The 18,186-nt window shown below is 32.3% G+C and overlaps 2 protein-coding genes across 3 annotated transcripts; both read left to right on the forward strand.

The window, feature by feature from the left end:
• Nucleotides 1–4,324: 4,324 nt before the first annotated feature.
• Nucleotides 4,325–7,595, forward strand: LOC146905645 (GDSL-like Lipase/Acylhydrolase superfamily protein). Its single transcript, XM_085722855.1, has 5 exons — nucleotides 4,325–4,592; nucleotides 5,516–5,725; nucleotides 5,831–6,003; nucleotides 6,431–6,704; nucleotides 7,041–7,595. Exons 1-5 carry the CDS (start codon nucleotides 4,343–4,345, stop codon nucleotides 7,286–7,288), a joined length of 1,155 nt encoding a protein of 384 aa, XP_085578981.1. The 5' UTR covers nucleotides 4,325–4,342; the 3' UTR covers nucleotides 7,289–7,595.
• A 1,298-nt stretch (nucleotides 7,596–8,893) lies between these two features.
• LOC146905646 (SAGA-associated factor 29 homolog B-like) lies at nucleotides 8,894–16,652 on the forward strand. Of its 2 annotated transcripts, none has more exons than XM_085722857.1 (9): nucleotides 8,894–9,221; nucleotides 11,879–11,972; nucleotides 12,235–12,311; nucleotides 12,829–12,942; nucleotides 13,309–13,390; nucleotides 14,539–14,592; nucleotides 15,378–15,531; nucleotides 15,717–15,730; nucleotides 16,277–16,652. In XM_085722857.1, exons 1-9 carry the CDS (start codon nucleotides 9,098–9,100, stop codon nucleotides 16,377–16,379), a joined length of 816 nt encoding a protein of 271 aa, XP_085578983.1. In that variant the 5' UTR covers nucleotides 8,894–9,097; the 3' UTR covers nucleotides 16,380–16,652. The 2 variants fall into 2 exon arrangements, with proteins under 2 accessions (XP_085578983.1, XP_085578984.1); XM_085722858.1 differs by having other exon boundaries at nucleotides 8,963–9,221; nucleotides 12,832–12,942.
• Nucleotides 16,653–18,186: the final 1,534 nt, after the last annotated feature.

Below are 18,186 nucleotides of genomic sequence, written 5' to 3' on the forward strand. Positions count from 1 at the left end.
GTAATCACATAATGATTCTTCCAGTCATTGAGTTAGAAAAGTTGGTTAACAAGTTGTGGATCAAGTATTGTATTACGATGAGTACAATATTGAAGAAGTAAGTATAAACTCATCATGTCCAGTTGCCTTATACAATAATTCTTCAAATGTTGTAATTTTTGTGTTGTGTATGAGTTTTATCAGAGTGTGGTTGTTTGCATCATATATAAACATGAATTTATATTGTTTAAGTGATGAGATGATCATCTTGAAGTGTTTGTTCTTGAATCCTTTTTATTTAACATTGATTCTATTAAGTTTCGAATGTCATTGTTGTTATTAGCTTCTGCGGTTGTACATATATAGAACCAAGTATATAACAAAGTATGCAATTCTAGGTTACTTTTTTTAAATTTTTGTACCATATGAAATAAAGTGTGCTAATTAAATGTTTGGTGACTTGAATCTTTTTGCTATTATTATATGTCATTGGTAAATTGTTTTGGTGACTTACATCATTTAAATTCTTAATAGTATGCTATACGATGTTTTTCATATTTGTTGATATTTTTGATTTTTTTTAAGGGTGCTGTCATGTTGGCTAAATGCTTGGCTAACCATGCTGTCATATTTTTTTAACTAATGGTTGGCAAACACTACATGATTTTAATGGGATCCCTATGTTTTTTTTGGCATCAGTCAATTTGGCATTATTATCAAGTACATGGTTGGCAAGAACATAACTTATTGGATATTTGATACTCCAATGAAGTTCCTGGTAAACATGACTGTTGTAATGACTCATTTCCATCAAGTCTTCTATGGACTATGGTATGTCTATATTACTTCCTCTACTTAAGTATATGTTAACTCCTTTGCAATAGTTATGTATCAGCCTGTCATTTTCATTAGGTCCTCTGATCGTAAGTTTAATGATATGCCTTTCTTACCCTTTTTCATGTATAATCTTTGCTTTTTGTTTTTGCTTCATTTCTAGCTTAATTAAGAAACATTTCTGTTGCTTTTGAATTTATTTAGTCTTTTTCCCTTATTTTTATGGAAACAATTTTAGCCTTTATAGCTATGACTGTCATATGCTTGAAGTCAATGTGATGCAAAATACATTTACAAAAGTTATCATATGTTAACCATTTAACTTATGTACGTGTATGTTTTTATAAGCCATGTTATATCTATGCATATTTATTTAACTTAAAAGTAATTTATTATGATCCTATGCTTTAGCCGTGTGACCAAGACCATAATATTGTCACACAAATATTTTATTTTTTTGGTCAAATATTGTAATATGTATTGCTCTTTAGAAACTATTTCGAGGACTCTGTTGGTTCTACTTTTGTTTATACAGCTATCATTGAGGAGTTAATAGTTTTAACTATAGTGTTCTTCCATAAAAAAGTATCTTCATAACTTATAAAGAAATTCAAAAGAATTGGGTTATCAAAAACTAGAAGCATGCGAAGAAAAATTTGTAAAAAGATGTGCATAGTAACTAATAGTAGTTGTGCTAATCAGTTGACATTGATTCTCTAATAGGATCTAAAGGTGTTATAATAGTTAGTTGTGATTATCCTTTCGAAAGAAATTGATAGCTCAGTATGTTTTTTGTCTGGTGTGTACAATGTGGACATGAGTCTTTTGTGAGCCAAACTTCGGCGTCCTATATCCTCATCCTCTCCTCAATACCTGGTGTAAGTTGTGCTTTAAGGATCTTGGTTGTGTTATGTCATACATTTTTGTACAAAGCCATACTCTTAAACGTTGCAGCAATGTGCCAATGTTTATTGTCCTCCTTCCAAACATTTGCATGATAGTTTTGTTTGTTCTGTTTAGTGCTTAATATTTTGTTTATCTCTTCCTATATGTTGTGGTATCAATTAATATTCATATTGTTAGGTGGTTCTAAGAATCAACTATGATATTGATCGACTTGGTGTATTCTTTTCTTATTTGAAATCAATGTTATGTTGTTATATTGGGTGCTTTACCGAATATTTAATGGTTCTACAATAATCCAACTTTGCTTTTAGGCTACGATGTAAGTTTGTTTCCATCTCACACACAAAGGAAATTCAAAGTTTGTTTTAATTTTAATTTTATCGTTTTGTATAGGATTGTTTGAAAGCTGTGATTACTCCATCAACCAAGTCAAGTGAAAAGAGAAGAGAAAAGGGAATATAGGTCACACCAAACGAGCATAGTGAATGGATCTTGATGCTCTCCATCAATCTTTTTTTTTAAAGACGATTCTTCTAATGTATTGTCTTCCACCTCTATATTTTCTATTCTCATTGCAATCGTAAATGTCATATGATAATGTTTCATAAATCAAACAATTGGGTTTGAATGGTTAATGAATTCCATAAATAATGAATTGTTCAAGATAACTTGAATTTGATTTTAGGAGGACAATTTTTGGTCAAACTTTTCTTACTTTTCGACCGAACTCCAGATTACCATATCTCCTTTTTTCTTCGAACCAGATGGTTAATACAAAAAATATGATATAGTTTCATATGTTAATAACAAACTATATTCCTTCATCATTAAAAGAAATCTATTCTCATTAAAAAAAACTAAATACCGATTGTTCAAAATATACTACAGTTTGTAATTTTAAAAGACCCGTGCGACGCACGGGTCGGCGTTCTAGTACATAATTAAGGTAAGCACTTAGCAATTAAAGCGGATCATTTGGAGGGAATTTTCTAGGTTTAATTGCTGCAAACCTAATAAGATTAAAAAGTAAGGGATTATGTTGTATGTGTAATTTACCACGGTTTAGTTTTTTTTTTTAGAGAAACACTGTTTAGGGTTTGCTATATATAGTTGAGTTTGCATAGAAATTAGGGTAGCCGAGTTTGCATGGAAATTAGGGTATTCTGTTTGTAAACGTATTAAATAAGTGTACAACAATTTGTCAAAAAAAAGTCTACAAAAACAATAGATATATACAAACGATCACACAACAGGATAGAAATGAAAAGTTCTTCAGTGAGGAGAAATATTAGGGATTGCTGCATTTTAGAGGGAATTTGTTAGGTTAAATTGGTGCGCTGCATTTTAGATGAAATTTGTTAGGTTAAATTGCTGCTAACCTAATGCAGCATTTTAGAGGGAAATTATTAGGTTAAGTTGCTGCAGACCTAATAAAATTAATAAATAACTAGACTTTTGACCCGTGCGTCGCACGAGTTTTCTCGACTATAATAGAGACCAATAAATAATCTTTAACCCGTAAGATCATTAATATGGTAGAAAATATTTTCTTCGAAAAAAAAGGCAAGCGGATAGGAATGAAATTGGTGTGCAATGCATTTTTTTAGATGGAATTTGTTAGGTTAAATAATTGCAAACCTAATAAAGCAAATGAGCGGGAAAAAATTAGGTTAAGTTGCTGCAGACGTAACAAAATTAATAAATAAGGATGTTAAAAAAAAGGCACGAAATTAAAAAAAAATCCAAAAAAAAAGTGTAAAATTCTTGACCAAAAAAAAAAGTATAAAATAGAAGGATCATACGTGATCATTGATATCGTAGAAAATATTTTCTTCAAAAAAAAAAGGCAACCGGATAGGAATGAAATTGGTGTGCAATGCATTATTTTAGATGGAATTTGTTAGGTTAAATAATTGCAAACCTAATAAAGCAATTGAGCGGGAAAAAATTAGGTTAAGTTGCTACAGACGTAACAAAATTAATAAATAAGGATAATTTACATACACTCTTTTTTTTTTTTTTGAGTAATTTACACACACACATTTGACATCCACCAACTTAACCTTTTTAGTTGATTTATCCAACCAAAAATAAAAAAGAGAAATAATATTTATACAATTATATTGTGACAACTTTTGCTCAACCTTCTCTCTCATATTCAAATTATATTTTTATTATCTCTTTCTTTTTCTCTCTCCGTTGTTTTCGACGAATAAAATAAAAAAAAATGTTGCCATAAAATTGTCATTAAATGGTTAAACAAATATCATTGCTCAAATAAAAAACAATTAAATAATAAGTGTGAAAAGGTTATATATGTCATATGAAACATTTCCCTCTAAAACTACTGAAGAGGGAGTAATCATTTTGCAACAGATAAGTACATTCTTACAACTGTAAACCAAAACAGTCTTAAAGTTTGTCAAAAGAAAAAGAATTTTTTTTTTTAAAAGTGTGACATGAGTCATAAAATATCTTCCACATAATAATAACACAAAGATTTGCCCAAAAATCAGGATAATATATTTTCTCTATCTTATAATAAACTTTCTGTTTCGGATCTCTATCTATATCTATATAACCTTTCTCTCAAGATAGTAACACTACACTACCTACTTTGAAAATGGGGTTATTAAGTGTAGTGTTTGTTGTGTTGTTCTTCTTCTTCTTCCTATCTTTTGTGAAGTGTGTTGAACTCAAAGACTCTTCACCCTCTTGTGCTTTTCCTGCAATATACAACTTTGGAGACTCAAACTCAGACACTGGTGGCATATCAGCTGCATTTGTTCCAATTCCTTCACCATATGGTCAAGGCTTTTTCCACAAACCTTTTGGTAGAGACAGTGATGGTCGTGTCATTCTTGATTTTATAGGTAAACTGTTTTTTTTTTTTTTTTTTTTTTTTTTTTACAACTTTTTGACAATATGTAAGCTGAAAATTAAATACTTATGAGGCATTTAGATTGAACTATTTGAATTTATCTATGAACATAAGTAATTTGTTAGAAATAATTTATGAGTTATGACATAACCATAAGCTATTTTAAGTTTGGCTTAAATGCAGTTTTGGTCTTCATATTTTCGCCATTATCAGATTTGGTCTCCCTGTTATAAATATGACAATTTTGGGCCCTCCATATTTTTTTAACTAAATAAAAATCGTGATGCGATATGTTTTAAGTGACATGGTAGATTATTTGATGATGGGAAAGATCAACATCAATGATATGACATTTCATTTAAAACATGTTATATCGTCATAATTTAGACAAAATATTTGATGGAGAGATCTAAACTGTCAAATTTTAAAATAGAGGGATCAATTCTGCAAAATTGTGAGAATAAGGGACCAAAACTGCAACTAAATTTTCAAGTATATTTTCATAATCTTTCTAGTTTATGAAAACAGCTTATAATTTATATAATACAATTGGATTTGACATTGTCTATTTTATGGCGATAGCTATATGTAAATACTTACAAGATATATAATCATATGCTTATGCTATGTGAACTGTTATTTTCTTAAACTCGATATCTGAAATCCGGTCTGATATAAATTGAGGTATAAGTTTAATACCTTGTTGGCCAAGAAGTTGTAAGGAAACTAGACTGATTGTAGAGTTTAATAACCAGTCCTGAAACTGATCGTTGAAATATCGATAAACTAGAAGTATATGGTTATGGATGTCGTTAAGCGCAGAACCTAACTACTAAGTAAAATGAGCCGGGGCGTTATGTTTAGACTGGCTTTTGCTGTGTGGACTTAATTAAGCTTTGTATTCAAATTGTGCAGCTGAGAAGCTAAAGTTGCCATATTTAAGTGCTTATTTGAATTCACTTGGAACCAATTATAGACATGGGGCGAATTTTGCAACTGGTGGATCAACCATTAGGAAGCAGAATGAGACAATATTTCAATATGGAATAAGTCCATTCTCTCTTGATATTCAAATTGTGCAGTTCAATCAGTTCAAAGCAAGAACCAAGCAACTTTACCAAGAAGGTGAATTGGACACTGCTATGATTCCACAAAGTTTATTTTATTTTATATCTTATAATCATTCCTTTAATTTAATGTGGTTGGTCTTTGTTTGTTTGAAAATTTTAGCCAACAATTCACTTGAAAGAAACAAGCTTCCTGTGCCCGAGGAGTTCGCTAAGGCACTCTACACGTTCGATATTGGTCAAAATGATCTCTCCGTTGGGTTTAGGAAGATGAATTTTGACCAAATTCGTGAAACCATGCCGGATATAGTTAACCAGTTAGCCTCTGCAGTCAAAGTAAGTAGCACTTGTGTGTCTCTACTCTCTACCAATGTTCCAATAGAATACTGATAGAAAGGTTAAATTACACTTTCATCACTTAGGTTATGTTTGGGTTTCACTTTGGCTCTTAAGTTTTTTTAGTTCCAATCTGGTCTCCTTTTCGGAAAACTTATAGAAAGGACTAAGTCTCTAACATTTGTAATAAAAGTGGTCAAAATGAAATGAAAAACTTAAAAACAAAATGAAATTAAAGTGATCAAACTGAAACCTAATATAATCAAACGAGTAATCAGGAAATCGCAGTCAAATGCATTGTGTGGCCTCGGTAGCGGTCAAAGTGTAGTAGAGGAGACAACGAAAATCGTGATGTCGCACTCACAGACCATTCTTTAAAACCCTCACTGGAATGGTTTTGAAATCTGACACATGAACTTCATTGCAGAATATATACGAACAAGGAGGGAGGTCATTTTGGATACACAACACCGGCCCCATTGGATGTTTGCCGGTGAACCTATTTTACAAGCACGATGTACCAGCTGGCTATTTTGACCCGTACGGATGCGTAAAGGATCAAAATACGATGGCTGTTGAATTCAACAAGAAGCTTAAGGACAGAGTTGTCAAGCTGAGAACAGAACTTCCTGAGGCTGCAATTACATATGTAGATGTTTATGCTGCAAAATATGGACTAATCAGCAATACAAAAAATGAAGGTAACTTGTTCATTATTGACATGAATCATTTCATCTACTAGGTTCTTATATCATATAAAACCAAAGTTTTAAATCGTGGTTGGGCCGCGATTCTTGATATTGCAAAAAGAGAATGTAGTCAAATGTGTCTGATGCAGTCTCCAATATAAGGCCTGAAAGCGAATTTATAAGAAGGAAGCATCCCTCACTCTATAAACCGGTTTTGTTGTATTGAGTTAGTCCCAACCCAAAATCTAAGATGGTGCGGTCCACTCGAAAACTTAGATGTTGCAGACCATATACACATTTTTTGTAGATTTATCTCACATGCTAATGATATTTTACTTTTATTTTCAGGATTTGTGGATCCAATGAAGATCTGTTGTGGCTATCATGTGAATGATACACATATATGGTGTGGGAATTTAGGAACAGCAAATGGGAAAGATGTGTATGGTACATCTTGTGAAAAACCATCAATGTATGTGAGTTGGGATGGTGTTCACTATGCTGAAGCTGCTAACCATTGGGTTGCTGATCGTATACTCAATGGCACTTTCACTGACCCAGCAACACCAATTTTACAAGCATGTTACAGGCATTAAATGAATGAGTTAGATTAGAACCATTTTATCATTGGGTCTAGCACTAGTGGTTGGTGCGCAGCGTGTGTTTGTGTTTCGATTTCTACTCAAAGAGAGTTAGAACCATTTATGTTTGCGAAGTCTTAAGAAAAATTTCGGTGACGTATATGATATTTATTTGATCTAGTAAATAAAAATCAGGTGATTTGAATTCCTTGAATGTTCACATACAAAACATTCATTGGCAATTCACCTTGTAATTGCTGCTTTCAAATTTCTGGTTGAAACAATTCATTTTAAAATTGAAATTTTATCCTTGCCCTTTGAATATCTTAAACTATTGTTTATTTAATTAGCCACTTGTCAGCAGAACGCATCATAACACACATGATGAATTAATCACATAACCACTAATTTCATTTGAGCATTAACACATCTGAACTAGCACAGAAAAGAAGGATGTCATCCGCATAGAGAAGATGAGTCGGGAGGGACACCCCATGCAGTACGACATCGATTTTAATTTACTGGCCAAAGTCGCCAAGGAAATAGCACTACTCAACACCTCCTCCGCCAAAAAGAATAATAAAGGAGACAAAGGGTCACCTTGTCGAACCCCTCTGGAACAAGGGAAAAATCCTACCGCCTTATCATTAATCAAAATTGATAAACGAGCTGATTGAAGAATGGAGGAAATCCAATTGCACCATAAAGGGGAGAAAATGAATTGATGTAGCACACGCAAAAGGAAATTCTTCTAATCCAATGTATCGAAAGCTTTTCGAATATCAATTTTAAGGGTCATATTAGTACACAATGTCAAAAGCCAAAGAAGGCACAATCTGAAAGGAATGTGTTTGCTTTGAGTGGAGCAGATATCTCTAGTTCCGACAACTTGATTTGAGGTACTTGTTTCATTAATGATGTCCCTTTGATTACAATTATTGATATTGGAGCTACACATTCTTTTATATCCCTTGATTGTATGAAAAGATTGGACCTTGAAGTGTCTTTTATGTCGGGAAGTATGATCATAGATACACCAGCTAGTGGTTCAATTGTTCATAATATACACCTGATCTAGCAAAAGAAGAAAAAACATCTGCAATGTTACACTCTAAATGCACTGAGCGTCATATCCGTTTACTTCTTTTAAAGTTTGTGTAAACATTATCTTTTTATAAAAATAATTTGTTCTAGGGTCTGGATCGTGATTAAGAAGCAGGCAATAAAATTTATGACAAGATTATCCTATACTTTTGTTCTAATCTTGATTTGACTATAAATAAAAAAAATTTAAAATTATAAACTTGTTAAAAAATGATCCTAAAGATTCTTTCAATTGATGATCTAGAGAAAGAAACCAAATCCTAAAGATTTATCCTATTGAATACTTAGATTTTATGTTTATTGTTTTGAGGGGCCTTAGATTTTTTGTAGTCAACGATATTAGACCCATAGATTGTGAAAAATGTCAAAATTTTCACTAGAATAGTTTTACCCGGAATTTTAGTTTGGATAAAGTGATGAAAAACGAACTAACATGAAACGACGTCGCATAGTACTATTTCCTCAAAAACTCAACAATTACTCCTATTATCAGATGCTTAGTTTAAATCCCAATTCGAAATTTAAAATTAAAAGAAAAACAAAAAACACGGAACAAAACGAAATAGTAAAGTGCGCCTAAACAAAAAAAAAAAAAAAGAATTAAATTAGGAAAAAATTAAATTAGGAAACAACAGTTCCTATTTAGTTTCCGATTTCGGATCGAAAAGAAGAAATTGAAAAATCGAAGAAATTTGAATTGAATTGAATCAAATCAAAACGATGTCGTCTTCTTCACCAGACATTGTTTCAATTTTGGAGAATTCAAAGGAATTGGATCGGTTAAGGAAAGATCAGGAAGATGTTCTCTCTGAAATCAATAAGCTTCACAAAAAGCTTCAAACCAGTTAGTTACTCACTTTCTCTCTCTTATTTTATTAAATGATTCATCCTAATTGTAATGAAATTTGGATAATTAGTTATTTTTAATGAATATAATATAATATATAATCTCTATTGATTGATTGTGTTTGGTGATTTTTTATTTTATTTTATTTTGGGAAATAATTTGTATGTTTTAAATGATGTTTGGGTTGTGATTTTTAATTAAGTTCACTTGCAGTTTTTAAATTTCTTAAACATTGATTGATTTTTAAATTTCGTATAATTTATTTAAAATAAAATAATTAAAAAAAATCATGATTTAGTGTTGCGAGGTTCATTAATTTACACTCGCATGTTTGGATTGACTTATCTGAGGTTATCTACTGATATAAGTTTTGTGAGACTGTTTAAGAGATTTTTTTAAAACAACTCGTGATATTTTTCAACATATTTTCATAAGTTCGACATGATAGCTTATGTAGCTCATACACAAGTGCTTATCATGGTAAGCGTTTGTGCTATATGCGGTAAATAAGTTGTTTTTTTTTTTTTTTTAAGAAGCTAAATTAGTCCACCCAGATTGGCATCGGAGAGAATCAAACTGAGACTTCGAGGAGGATCACACTCCTAGATCCCAGGCCAATACCACCAGACCAACCCAAGTGGGTTGGTAAATAAGTTGTTTATCCAAACAGACACTAAGTTTTGTGGTTGCACATTGATTACTATTACGTACATCCATGATGTTTAAATTTAAAATGGCAGTATGTGTTCATAGGACTTAGCTCAACTGACACTGCCGATATTGAATTTGGGATGTCGCAATTCTGTGTATGAGTTTCAGGTGGTGGTTACCATTTTGTCTACGGACAATTTTTTTGGCAATTTGTTATACTCACGAGTCATGAGTTTGTGAACAAGGTTTTCAATTGTGGCTGTGTTGCCATTACTGATAATATATTGTGGAAAATTGTGGTCAACTATAGCTAATCGCGATCGCGTTTCGGTTGTGGATGCATCAAAGATCTTGATGTCACAACCAAAATTGTGGTGGCGTGCTGTTTTTTTTTTTTTTGGAATGATGCTTGTGATAACTGAAAAATGGGCATATCAACTCATGGTTATAGTTCAGCAATTATGAATTTTCCTTGTTTTCGTTGGTATGTGTTGAAATTTAATATTCAAAATAAGTAGCAGGACGAAAATGTGCTTTATTATTTTATTTTCATTTATATTGTAGAAAATCCTGATCAAATATTGCTGTTTGTGATCGCGTTTCGGTTATGGACGCATCAAAAATCTTGATGTCAGAGCCAAAATTGAGGTTGCAGAATGTTTTTTAAAATGCTGCGTGTAAAAAGTGGACAGCTTTAATCAGGATTAGAGGTGGAAAATTATGAATTTTCCTCGTTTTCTCTGTTATGTGTGGAAGTTTTATATTCGAGTTAAGTAACAGGACGAAAACATGCTTTATCAATTTATTTTCATTGTTATTGTGGAGAATCATGGTCAAATGCGACTAATTGCGAATGCGATTGTGTTTCGGTTGTGGATGCATCAAAGATCTTTGATGTTGCAGCCACAGTCGCAGTTGTAGACTATTTTCTAAATTGCTGCTTGTGAAAAGTGGTCAGCTTTAGTCAGGATTAGAGTTCAGCAATTATGAATTTTCCTTGTTTTCGTTGGTATGTGTTGAAGTTTTATATTCGATTCTGTGTTCATTTGTATGTGTTGAAGTTTTATATTTGATTTAAGTAACTAGACGAAAACATGCTTTATCATTTTATTCTCATTGATATTGCGGGGAATCATATGTTCCCATATGGCTAATCGTGACCGCGTCTTGGTCGTGGACGCATCAAAAATCTTGAGGTCAGAGCCACAATTGCGGTCACGGGATGTTTTGTAAAATGGTGCTTGTGAACAGATTTAGTCAGGATTAGAGTTGGGCAATTATGAATTTTCCTTGTTTCGTTGGTATGTGTGGAAGTTTTATATCCGAGTTAAGTAACAGGACGAAAATGTGCTTTATCATTTTATTTTCATTTACAGTTGAGGAAGGCTAGTTAACAGAAATATAACTCAAATATAACTGAAATAAGCAACCTGTTGGAAAAAAATGAAGAAATATATTGAAAAGGAAAGCATATTGATGTTGAAAGGAAATGTTTCCACCCTTTATCTTGTGGACGAATAAAATAATAACTTTGTTCTTTTGAGTCTTCAATAATCTGCATTTCGGCAATACGTACTTTTCTTTAGTTGTATTTAGTGCTTGCATGCTTCCTCGAAGGGGTAATTCATGAAATACCCAATTTGTGATGGAAACCAAATGTTTATTTCGTCAGCTTCCATAAAGGAATTTTGGGAAACTTATTGAAAACATGAAATTGACAATGCTTTATGTGATTTTAGTGAATTTAAGAAAAGAAAATCATGCACTGAATATTATTACGTATTATTAGTTAAACTTTAAATATCACTTGCTATAAGCTTTCGATATTTGGCATATGAACTTTGAATGTTAAAGATCTGAGCTAGTATATCATTGGGAACTTGTTAGATAGGAGTATCTCTGCTTGTTTCAATATTCTAGAATGATGATCAATATTCGGTTTTTCTCTTATAATGTATTTATGTCTTTGTAATTGTTGTTTATTTGTTCTTATTTCGATGTAGCTCCTGAAGTGGTTGAGAAGCCTGGAGATAACTCACTAGCAAAGCTGAAAATGTTGTATACTCAAGCAAAAGATCTTTCAGACAATGAAGCAAAGTACATCTATTCTGTACCTCTTAAGCATTTAATTTTCTTTCACACATTTTAAAAATTACCCAGATAAACTTATCAACTCTTCGAATTGTGCCTGGGTCTAACTCAGATTCATAAAACCCCTTTGTTAGATAAGAATGAATTACACAAGCCTTATAAGAATTGTTTAGGCCATATCTTTATTCGATGTGAAATCTCAACATTAAGATTAGAGTAACTCTTATATACAACATATATAATTCTTCATTTTGTTTTTGGTTACCAGTCTTTCCACTATGTTGATAAGCCAACTTGACGTCTTGCTTCCGCCGGGACCGCAAGGACAACCACGAAGAAGATTAGGTTTGTCTTAAATCTGACTTTCACTTGAATATTATTGCCTTATATCTTCTTAAGCTTATAAACAAATAGAATTTGTCGATATAATTAAAAAATTTATTAAATTGGTTTTCAGATATTGAACGACCAAGAGAATTTTGATTTGTCATCGGTAACTGTATTGAATTTTAAGATTCAGAGAAAAATTTAATTTTTTTTAGAAATAGTGGTGTGGTGTGCTAGGAACACTCTCTTTTCAACACTTTCTCCAACACTCATTTTTTTTTTTTTTAAATTTATGGTGATACAATGCTTCTCCGACAATGTAGTTATGACGTTTTGCAGCAATCAGGCATATCATATAAATATCAAAATACATGTGGGAGTGGTTTATGAGATACTTTTGTCGAGGCTAATAAGTTTATTGAGCTATCATTTTTTGTTAACGTTTATCTATGAATGTAATTGCATTAATGTGACTCGGGTTCCAATTAGATGTTAGTTTTTGTCTACTGTCTAGCTAACAGTTCTTCTGTTACAGAAGGCAATGAGCAGAAAAGGAAACGAGTGAAAACAGAGTCAGACATTTCAAGGTTAACTCCGAGTATGCGAAATCAACTTGAGGCTTGTGCCAGTCTTAAGGGTGAACAGGCATGTATTTCCCTTTAAGTTTAGTAAAATACAAATCAGTGTATATTGCATGTGTGCGTAGTACATTGCTTTTAAACCTGTGTCTCTTAAACTGATTCTGTTATGTTAATTTAAGCTTACAAGGCTATTAGATAATCTGTTGTAGTTTGTTAACTAAGATGTTATTTAGTTAGTGCGATTCTGTTATAGATTTAAAATGTTCTGGATAAATCATAAAATCAACAGAGGTGGCACTCTTCTGATAATATTTATTTTCTTTCTGTTATTAACTTTCACTTTCTCAGGACACTTGTTTCTAATATTCTTAGATGAAGCGTCTGGAGTTCTATCACATTATTTAATATGTTTTGGCTTCACACTTTTCAGGTAGCAGCTAGGGTCACGCCACGTAATGCTGATAAGGACGAATGGTTTGTTGTAAAAGTGATTCATTTTGATAAGGAATTAAAGGAGTAAGTATAGATTCTGTGTATAAATATTCAATTAATTATTTGTTTGTCCAAAAAAAAATATATTCAATTATTTCATTCAAGTTATAGATAAAATCTGTCCACATTCATTTTCACATTAATTTGGGAATTGACACCTATCTTCCTTGCTCTATTTATCTACTAGGGGACTTAGGGTAAGAGTGTAAGATCTCAAACTAGCAGTTTTGGGTGTAACTAGTGCTAACATTAGGAAAAGTCAGTACAGCTCATACCAATTGATACTTTGAAGTGATTAGGTATTATAATGCAGAGTATTATATTGCGAATCATGTTGTAACAAGTCTATACGTGGTTTGGATGACATGCCAGTCTTAGAATTTGGCTAGGCCTAATTCAACACTAGTAACTAGCTGTAGGTTTGCCTTCTGCAGTCCAAGGTGGGCGCAATGAAGGCGGGTAGAGGTTTAACATGGAAGCAGAGTCTCCCAAATTGGGAGCTCTGATTGAGACACGTGAAAAATGTTATTTTACTTCTCTAACATTCTTCCCATGTATGAACCCTTTAGGCTTTAAGGGTGAACAATGCATAGATTAATTTTGACGAAATTCAAATTATTAATATAAAGATTGAGGTATCAAGAATTGAAACTCGGATAACTTGGTTGTAGAGGCTTCATACCATATCATGAACCAACTATCTCAAAAGCTTAAGCTATTAAGTGAAGACACATAATAAAGACTTCGGCAATCTCTGATTGATCCCATATATGGCAAGACTACTTTGACTCTGATACCTTATTGGTGAAAGTAATATTTCTAAAGACTCGGTCAATCCTTACCAATAATATTTCTGAAATTGTTGTATGGCAACCGCAATTACGGCTGCGGTCCATATTTTTAAACTATTTGAGCTGGCTTTTGGGATTGAATTTGGCTATTCTCAATTCTAACAAGGACAATCACAAACTCTCCTCAGGACCCAGTATGCATGGGTGACTAACTAAATGAATTTGTTACTTTACCAATTGTTTGAGTTGCTCCGGTTTGTTCATTGTGTAAGTTGTCGTTGCTCGTGTATGATTTGTCATTACTGATGGAACAATAGTAGCTGTTTGGACATGAATGTTTTGTCGTTATTCTATTAATTCATCTATTAAATGATTTTACAGATTTGAAGTACTTGATGAGGAACCTGGTGATGATGAAGATAGCAGTGGCCAAAGGTAAACCTATTTAGAAATTTATTTTATTTAATAGTTTACAACGGTTGTGTTGTTGCTTTGCCTTGCTTTAGTTTCTGCTTAAGTTTTGCATCAATATTTCTTTCCACCACAATTATAAGCATTTCGCAGTAGTTGGAGTTTAGTCACATGAATCAACCAAAACACTTGACGTTAGGTCTATTGTTTTATTGTACTATCCTCAATTTTGACTTATTATTGGTGCATCTACATGTCTTCTCTCTGCATGCGAAAGCCACCGAAGGCAAGACTCTACCATATTTTCAATGGTAGATGTTGCCCTGACTTTCTCTTTAATACTTTCATACTTAACCATATCATGTCTTGTGTGTCCACCAATTTAGATATTTTCATTTCAACAATATAGAAATTACTTTTTGTTGAATGAGAAAAAATAGAGGCATGAGATGGTGAAACTGTGGCTAAAAACTACACCATGCACACTCTATAATTTGGACTTTGAAATAATGATTAATCAATATACAATCACAACATTAATTGCATAATGGCAAAATTATCAAATCATCAGAATATACTATTTTATCTTCCAGTTTCATACAACATTACGGATCATATAGTTGTGGAGCGAAATTATCCTTCCTAAAACTGAGTTATACTTTTTAATCACAAATTGCATCCGAAACATCCTTTTATTTCGTCCATTCTACTTGGATTTTATTGTGTTGAACAGTTGGGAAATTGTGAAATATTGTTACTACATTTGAATGGCTTGTGCTTATTTTTTCGGTTATTTCTGCTGCATTCAGACAGTACAAGCTTCCAATGGGACATATCATTCCTTTCCCTAAGAGTAATGATCCATCAAGTGCCCAAGATTTTCCACCTGGAAAACATGTCTTGGCAGTTTATCCAGGAACTACTGCACTTTATAAAGCAACAGTTGTTCAAGGCCATCGCAGGGTAATAATTCTCTATTTCCCTTCATAGGGTGCGATCACTTATTAATTTTTCCTCGCTTCCATGAATTTGTAGCCTATTATTATTAATCCATGCCACATGTAAGTTCGATGACTCCAACATGATACTAACCAATTTTTGTGTTGTGCATGTTTTGTGCTGATCTCTATCATATCACTATTGTGCAGAGGAAGACAGATGAGTAAGTATAATTTCTTTAGGCTTGATCGAACCCATTTTTAGTTCTAAATATCATTCCTCACATGACATCAAATGGAAAAGTGTTGAATTCACACATATTTTCTTTTATTCTTTAGTGATTAGGAATTAATTGGTTGATGCTTTAAGATGATTTACCGAATCTCTATAAATTTATAGAAGGAAACACGAGCTAGCTCTTACCTTGGAATGATGTTGTCGACATTAACATAAAGACAATTGAAGTAGGATGTCATTAGGGTCATATAAGTTTCCAAGTTAGACTGATAAAATTATGTGCCATCACTTTATAAAGAAATTGTAGAATCTTACTAATTAAAACTTCTCAGATGCTAATGTGCCCAAAGTCTAGGGATCAATATGACTAACTTAAGAATTTTACATATCAGGATAGATTTTTTACATTTTCAGGAACTGATGTATCCCTCGGCTAATTTTTGAAGAATGAAATTATGAAATTACTCTTAGAAACATGATAAGAAAAGAGATAACTATCTTATGATTGCTTACTCTATGGTGATTGGAACAGTTATGTGTTGGAATTTGATGATGACGAAGAAGACGGGTCTCTACCTCAAAGGACAGTGCCCTTCCACACAGTGGTTCCTCTGCCAGAAGGACATCGTCAATAAATTATACAACTAGTTTTTAGCTGTGAATAGAGTAGAAACTAGCTTGTATTGTTGTTTGGTTGTGTAATATGGTCCATGTGTGTTTATTAAGCTATCAAGGAAATTGCAGTGAGGCCAACTTTATGCACGTATGAATGACATTGTAGTTTAATTAAATGCTGGGGATGATAGATATCTAACGTTTGGTTCTGTATAACAACTGTTGTGGTCTTTTCTCCACATCCCCATTGCCTAAACATTTTGAAAGTTTATCCAATTCTCTTATTGATCTAATTATTGTAATTGAAGTGGAAATCTATCAATTTGGTTGTTGTAATGTAAAATGCACGTACGAGTTGGCCTAACATTAAGGTGATTATATTAAAACAATTATATTGTTAACATTGTGAAATGTTTAAAAATATCAAATAAAAATTATCAATATTAATGTAATATTTTTATTATATATTGTTTATTTTATATGCAATAATCCGTTAAATATTTGTACAGCATCTCTTGTGGATTTTATGTGTTGATGATATCTTTTGAAAGAAATTTTGATGTTCCTATATGAGAAAATCAATATGATAAAACTCTAAAAATTTAATGTGAGATTTCTTTTAAATATTTATTTATTTTATATATTTTTTTGTTACTCTTTTATTTATTTAATTTGTATTATATGCGAAAAACCATTTAATATTTGTACAACGGCCATTTTCAGATTTTATGTGTTTATATATGGAAAAAATAAACAAATTTTACGTCCAAATATTAGAAATTTGATAGGATAAAATTTTGAAAACTCATGAGTATTTTGAAAATACCAACATTAGTGTTCGTTTCCATAAGTATTTGTGTATTTTTTTTTGACGTTAACGACAATTTTATTAACGAAAGTCTGACAATAAATCAAATGGTAAGACTGCAGAAATACAAGGTAGAGTTTCTTCGATCTATATGCAATCAAGATTCTTAAGAGCATATTTAGCTAAATAATGAACAACATGGTTGGCTTCATGCCTAACATGCAAAAAATTAAAACTATGAAAACTACCCATAAAACTAATACAATCTCGAATAATAGAGCCAACATAGGTGAAAGATTGTTGGTGAGCATTCAATGCTAAAACCACATTAGAAGCGTCTGATTCTGCTATAAGATTAAGAAAAGACATGTCTTTTGCAAATTCCAAACCCTTCAGCATAGCTAAAACTTCTGCAACCTCTGAATCTGGTAATGAAAAGACTTGCCAGGAACTAGCACCAACGACAACACCTTCATTATCTCTCACCATAACACCAATACTCCACTTATCATCCTCTATCGGACATGCTGCATCAACATTAAGCTTATAGAAACCTCTAAAAGGGGGTTTCCAATGAACATCATATATTGGCAAAATTGGACGTCCACTTAGTGTCTTCACCAACACCGTACTAACGCTCTTAAAATTCACAATAATCTTTGTGCCTTTTGAACAGTGACAACCACATCAACATCAGTCCCCTCAAGACATTTCTTATTTCTAGCACACCATACCTCATAACATAAGGACAAAACATGGACTATAATATCCACATCGACATCAATAATATTTTCCTCCAACCATTTATGAAAAGGAACATACCTGGAATCATGTGAATTAAATATCACACTTAAAGAGGAAGCAAACCATATTTGCTTTGCCCATTGATACTATAAAGAGGTGTGAAATTGTCGCATTATGTTCCCCATAAAGAACACACAATGGATCGCCACTTATTCCTTTTTTTAAAAGATCATTTATTATTGGTAGTTTTTTTATGTAGAATCCTCCAAGAAAAG

Source organism: Medicago sativa, chromosome 7 (assembly GCF_051527215.1).
Source record: "Medicago sativa cultivar Bolivia chromosome 7, Bolivia_mono, whole genome shotgun sequence".
Taxonomy (NCBI): Eukaryota; Viridiplantae; Streptophyta; class Magnoliopsida; order Fabales; family Fabaceae; genus Medicago; species Medicago sativa.

Coding starts and splice junctions, on each gene's coding strand:
- LOC146905645 (XM_085722855.1), top strand. CDS start 4,343: ATGGGGTTATTAAGTGTAGTGTTTGTTGTGTTGTTCTTCTTCTTCTTC. Junction 4,593..5,515: donor TGTCATTCTTGATTTTATAG/GTAAACTGTTTT, acceptor CAAATTGTGCAG/CTGAGAAGCTAAAGTTGCCA. Junction 6,004..6,430: donor AGTTAGCCTCTGCAGTCAAA/GTAAGTAGCACT, acceptor ACTTCATTGCAG/AATATATACGAACAAGGAGG.
- LOC146905646 (XM_085722857.1), top strand. CDS start 9,098: ATGTCGTCTTCTTCACCAGACATTGTTTCAATTTTGGAGAATTCAAAG. Junction 12,312..12,828: donor ACAACCACGAAGAAGATTAG/GTTTGTCTTAAA, acceptor CTTCTGTTACAG/AAGGCAATGAGCAGAAAAGG. Junction 12,943..13,308: donor TCTTAAGGGTGAACAGGCAT/GTATTTCCCTTT, acceptor CTTTTCAGGTAG/CAGCTAGGGTCACGCCACGT.